Source organism: Setaria italica, chromosome II (genome assembly GCF_000263155.2).
Source record: "Setaria italica strain Yugu1 chromosome II, Setaria_italica_v2.0, whole genome shotgun sequence".
NCBI lineage: Eukaryota > Viridiplantae > Streptophyta > Magnoliopsida > Poales > Poaceae > Setaria > Setaria italica.
In genome coordinates, this window is record NC_028451.1 from 6,145,857 (window position 1) to 6,151,423 (window position 5,567).

The 5,567-nt window shown below is 40.1% G+C and overlaps 1 protein-coding gene across 3 annotated transcripts; it reads left to right on the forward strand.

Moving 5' to 3' along the window:
• Positions 1–1,805: 1,805 nt before the first annotated feature.
• LOC101771946 (WAT1-related protein At1g25270) lies at positions 1,806–4,810 on the forward strand. 3 transcript variants are annotated; one of them, XM_004955687.2, is made up of 8 exons: positions 1,806–2,057; positions 2,138–2,379; positions 2,595–2,660; positions 2,785–2,901; positions 3,013–3,247; positions 3,330–3,488; positions 3,741–3,892; positions 4,505–4,810. In XM_004955687.2, exons 1-8 carry the CDS (start codon positions 1,980–1,982, stop codon positions 4,581–4,583), a joined length of 1,128 nt encoding a protein of 375 aa, XP_004955744.1. In that variant the 5' UTR covers positions 1,806–1,979; the 3' UTR covers positions 4,584–4,810. The 3 variants fall into 3 exon arrangements, with proteins under 3 accessions (XP_004955744.1, XP_004955746.1, XP_004955745.1); XM_004955689.2 differs by having other exon boundaries at positions 2,138–2,262; XM_004955688.2 differs by having other exon boundaries at positions 1,806–2,033.
• Positions 4,811–5,567: the final 757 nt, after the last annotated feature.

Sequence of the window (5,567 nt, forward strand, 5' to 3'; positions counted from 1 at the left end):
AAACAATACAGGAACAAACAATCAATGCATACAGGAATAAACAATACAGAAATAGTTTCTTGAAACCTTGTAGCCCTTGTTCAAAAGCTTTGCATAGCGTTAAAATTGAATCACATATTTAATAATTTGCACATAGATTTTTAGAAACTTTGTAACCATTATTGAAAAGAATGTATAAACTTTCAACCATATCCAAGACTTTGTACGTAAATTTTAAAACATTTTAGTCACTATTGAAAAGTTTAACACACCTTCACATTTTATATCACCATCCTAAACCTACGTATTCTGAATTTCACCCTCGACAAGTGTTCGTCCATGTTTAAAGTATATCACAAACTTTAAAGATACAGATTTGAAAACTTTTTTAAAGTATTCACAAAACTTTTTAAACAAGACTCAGGAACTTTCGAACCATAACTTCCAACTTATAAAAGTCAAATTTAATTTAATTCTTTTCCTATGATCAATTCACCAAAAATCCTAAATTTTGCATTCACTTTTTCGCATCTCCCGTAGCCTTGTTCTGCACATGCAAACAATTACTATTATTGTTGCAATTGAGGATATGCATTGCCAATACATGAAAACAGGACAAAAAATGTCGCTTGAAGCAGTGGGCCTAGCCAATTAATTAATCAAATCATGCCAATAGAAGAAAGGGGGTGGGGAATAAAGAACGTGGGAGGTCGCACTCTTAATTAGATTATTGTGACCCAGTATGTCGGAATTGAGGGTAGCAAGTGTCCCAATATACTCGCACCAAATAATAATTTGGAGGAAGCAAAGCATTGGTGTAGTAATTAAACCAAAATAGATGGTCCATGTATAGCTAGAGCGAGTACACTACTGGTGTTTATCTACCTTACTGATGGTCTTACGCAGTGTTACTAATATCTTGAGATTACTTGACAAAAAAAAAGTTTTGTTCCTCTGATACTTTCCATAAAAATTGCATGAATATTAAAGTAAACAAGAAATTAATATTTATTAATTCATCTTGGGTCTTGTCTGGTCAGGCCCTATCCATGCCCAAACTAAGACGAAGCCTGACCCATGTATTTGGATTGGATCTTATCCTTTGGATCTAGGTGTTTCTCATTTTGTTTCTAGGATGCCATCTCTTATGCCGGCGGACGTACATTGTCTTTTTGATTGCCCCGTAGTAAATTTGTGTATAGAACAAAGGAAAATTATGAGTTGCTTATCAAGCAAAACTGATCCAATGATGCACACGTTGTCTGGTGGGCCTAAATTTTAGATGATGAGACAATTGCTTTGTAAGACATCTACCTCTTACTCTCACATCCATCTCTCATGTCTCCATATCATGAATATTCTAGCTGGCACTATGTGAGATGACCTGTACAACGCAAATTGTCGAATTGAGCATAGCTTGACTAGTAAGTTTTCTTGTGGTGAAACTTGTCCATCCATTTTTTAAAATTTATTGCAGGAATTAACCGTCACTATTATTTCAATATATGGTAGGCAATGGCAATGAACACATGCCCAAATTCTGCACAAGCTAGTCGGTGGTGTTTCATTTCCATTGTATATTAGTCCCTCCTTCCTGTTTATAAGGCGCGCAGGCATTTTACAATCTTTAACCAATAATTGAATCAACAATTTTTTACTTTTGTAATGTAAACTTTAATAATCAAATGTAATTTATAACTATAAATAATATAATATAAAATAAATGAATGTTCAAATCTAATTTATTAGATCGTATCATATCATATCACACCTTGTAAATAGAAACGGAGGGAGTACTTATATTACGAGATGGCTCCCAAAGGAGCTGCCCGGCCGATGGTAGGTAACACGTGGTTCAGAGATGCAGCACTGAATGACTAGTTTAGCTGAACCGCGACCTGCGTATGAACCTAACACGGCTTTTAGAGTCAGTTGCATCCGAATAAGAGTACATCTTAACACTCCAGTCCAGCAACAGAAGGCCATACATACAAACCATCATGGGATCAGCAGACGAGGAGCAGCCTCTGCTTCGTGATCACCATCCGCCTCCGGTTTCATCTCTTGTTCTCCCACCTGTCTGTTCTTCTATTTTGTGTCTTTTCATGGCCCTAACCTTCCAAGAAATGTTTAAACAATACTCCTATGCACTATGCAGGATATACTTACAAGGTCAGCAACAGCAACAGATACCAACACAGATGGATCTCCCAAGCACGTTGCTAGGGCAGGCGGTTGGAAGGCGCCGGTGGCAATGGTGCTGGTACAGCTTTTCCAGACGGGGTTAGTCCTGCTCTCCAAGGTGGCGATCGGCCACGGCATGTTCGTCTTCGCGCTCGTCACGTACCGCAGTGCCTTTGGCACCGCGTTCCTCCTCCCCTTTGCGCTCGTCTGGGAGAGGTTGATCTGCTCATCATCGCAAACTCTTTGCACGTTCCCTAGCTAGTGCACTTGTTTTTTGTTTGGTTCTGTTTCTATCTCGTACGTGTAACAAAGTTGACAGGAATGCTCCGATCATATTGCCAAAAAAAAGGTTGACAAAAGAGAGTAGGTTTTGAGCTTAGCAGCTTAAAGAGTATATAGCTGTTCTTAGTTCACTAATTGATTTCGTGTAGGGACAAGTGGAGGGAGATGATGAACTGGCGTGTCTCACGTTGGATTATCTTCAACGGGTTCATCGGGTATGGACTAAAACTCTATCCCAACTTAAATCTACTAGATACGGATGGAAACGACAAAGTTTGTGTTGTTCTTGACCATGGAGGACACATCTGTTGATCCAATATGACATGTTTTGATATGCAGGTATGCTGTGCCTATAAACCTATACTACAACGGTCTCCAAGATACCACATCATCCTACGCCATCATATTTCTGAATATAATCCCTCTCATCACCTTCATTCTCTCTCTCATGTTCAAGTAAGAATCTTTCTTCCATTTTTGTTATTATGAGCGCCTCAAAAATTTTCTGTTGCTTAACATGGTCAATATATATTTGTATAAACATGTGTTGTTGTATCGACGAATTAGAATGGAGAGATTGAAATTCGCCACAGTGGATGGATCACTGAAGATAGTTGGTGTCCTGGCCTCTGTTGGAGGCACAATGGTCATAACCTTTTACAAGGGCAATGAACTGCATCTATGGAATTCCATTCTTCAGTACCACAAAAATGAACAGACAGAGGTTGCAAGAAATCATCTAAGAGGAACAATCCTCTTGGTGGCCAGCAGCTTCGCATATGCTTGCTGGTACCTGATTCAGGTACTCATACGTGCCCTTTTCATGATCCTTTTGCAAGTCTGTGTAGGAGTCTGGAAAAGGTTATGACATGCTGTTAGTGCAGACAAAGGTTCATAAAGTATATCCATACAAATATTGGTCATCTCTGGCGACATGCTTGGTTGGAGGATTGATGACAGCATTTGTTGGAGTAGTTGTGAGAAGAGATGGGGATGCATGGAAGCTTGGTTGGGATCTAAAACTTCTGACAGTTGTGTATTCGGTAGGTCGTCAGATTCTTTATGCACAGCAAAATTAAAGAAAAACTTGAGGTTAGAAATTAGGCTACAATTCATTACTCTAAATCATGCTAGCTCTTCTTTTTTGATGGAGCAATAAAAACTGGAATAAACTCTAGCCAAAGATCGACTGCAAGTTGTAAAAAAATAACAAAGTTAACAGAGATATAATGAGTGCATACTTTGTCATGATTACGTTATCATGAAAATAACAATTAACACTTGTTGTGGCACAGGGGGCTCTTGCAACGGCGGGGAAATATAGCCTGAATTCATGGGTAGTTGCCAAGCGAGGTCCAGCGTATCCTCCAATGTTCACCCCATTATCGCTCGTCTTCACTGTTGTATTGGGCTCCATTCTTTTAGGAGACAACATTACACTTGGAAGGTCAGTTTAATTTCTTTTTGGGAAAATATCTAGTGGAAACCCGTGGAAACGTGCAAAACCAACTTAAAAACATATTTTGATTGTTCGAAAAATTTGAAATTTGGTGCATCCATCGAAGTACTTTATCGCAAAAGTTGAGATGCAAATTTGCTTTTAAACAAAATCTTCTGAAGATGGAAATTTTAAAGTGCAGGATTCCACATAGATCTTGGTTTCTACGGCATATTTTGTCGGACTGCAATTTATTATATACTGCCTTTATATTCCAAACTATAAGTAGTTGTTTTAGTTTGATTACGAGTCAAACCTCTCTAACTTTGACCAAATTTATAGAAAATTATATTAATATATGCGATACTAAAAATTGCATAATTTAGGAACATATGTTTCGTAGTGGATCAGGTTTAAAGAACTAATTTGATGAGGTAGATATCGGTGAATGTTCTATAAATTTGATCAAAATTATATAGGTTTGACTTAAGATGAAACTAAAATGGCCTACGTTTTTTAATGGAAAGTCATCTATTAATCATTGCAAACAAATTATCTTATAATACTATTTCTATATGGCCTTTTGCAATTATTGATGGAGTTTTGTTTCTAAATGAGCAGCCTCCTTGGCACAACAATGGTGATTGCTGGACTATACATATTTCTTTGGGCTAAATCGAAAGATCTGCCTGGCAAATAATAAATCTATAAGGTGTGGTACACAGGACATCTTATAAGTACAAAAAAAAACTGTATTTGTATTGCGTTATAAATTGGCATGGTTAGATCATAATCCTTTCCCTACTTCACTGTAAGCCCGCTCTACTGTAAAAAAAAAATCTAAGCCATTATAATAGAGCAATATAATGATTTCCAATGTGTATACCGTGTACCAAATTCTTGCAATCTGTAAGTTTTCATGTTCAACGCTAGCTCTGGGAACTGAGATGGTCCAATGTGGGCGGATGGATCCTGACTCTTTGTATTTGAAACTTCTCGATTCTTTTATGAAATTTACAGTACTAGCTTAGTGGCAGTGTATGTTTCTCAAACATGTCCCCGTGTAACCCTGGTTTAATTTAGTTGGTAGCGCCCTAACCAGCTCGTCTGAACGAGAAGCACAGACCTATTTGGAATCAGATTCTCCTAACTCAGGAGAGGGACTCGGCATCTATTAACAAAGGCAAGCGTTCAACTACTCGAGTCCGAATAAAAGAAGAGAGACAGCAACTGCTCGACGCGTCCCAATCCCAACCACCCGTCCACATATAAACGAACCGGTGCCTGCAGCCGCCTCGCATCAGCGATGGGGTCCGTGTCCGTCCACAGTTGCAACAAGCCTGCCGAGCTCCCTGCACCTTCCTCCCTCGCCAACGACGACGACGGCGCGCTTCCCGCCGACCTGCTGTACGAGATCCTGCTCCGCCTCGCGGCCATCGAGCTCTGCCGCCTCCGCCTCGTCTGCCGGTCATGGCGGTCCCTCACCTCCGACCCCGGCCGGCTTCGCCAAGGCTCACGCTTCCCGCCACCCGCTCGTCATTTTCATCCACGACGACCATCCTGCTAACGTCCACCCTGAGGTTCGCGTCGTCGATTTGTCCGGCAACATTGTCAAGCGAGTACCTCTGGAGCACCGCAGCTTCTGTCTGACCACGCAGCTCGACCTACTCTGTGTCACACCACT

Excerpts from the sequence above, each read along its gene's own strand:
- LOC101771946 (XM_004955687.2), top strand. The coding sequence starts at position 1,980 with ATGGGATCAGCAGACGAGGAGCAGCCTCTGCTTCGTGATCACCATCCG. Across the intron at positions 2,380-2,594 it reads TTTGCGCTCGTCTGGGAGAG|GGACAAGTGGAGGGAGATGA; the intron begins GTTGATCTGCTC and ends GATTTCGTGTAG. Across the intron at positions 2,902-3,012 it reads ATTCTCTCTCTCATGTTCAA|AATGGAGAGATTGAAATTCG; the intron begins GTAAGAATCTTT and ends TCGACGAATTAG.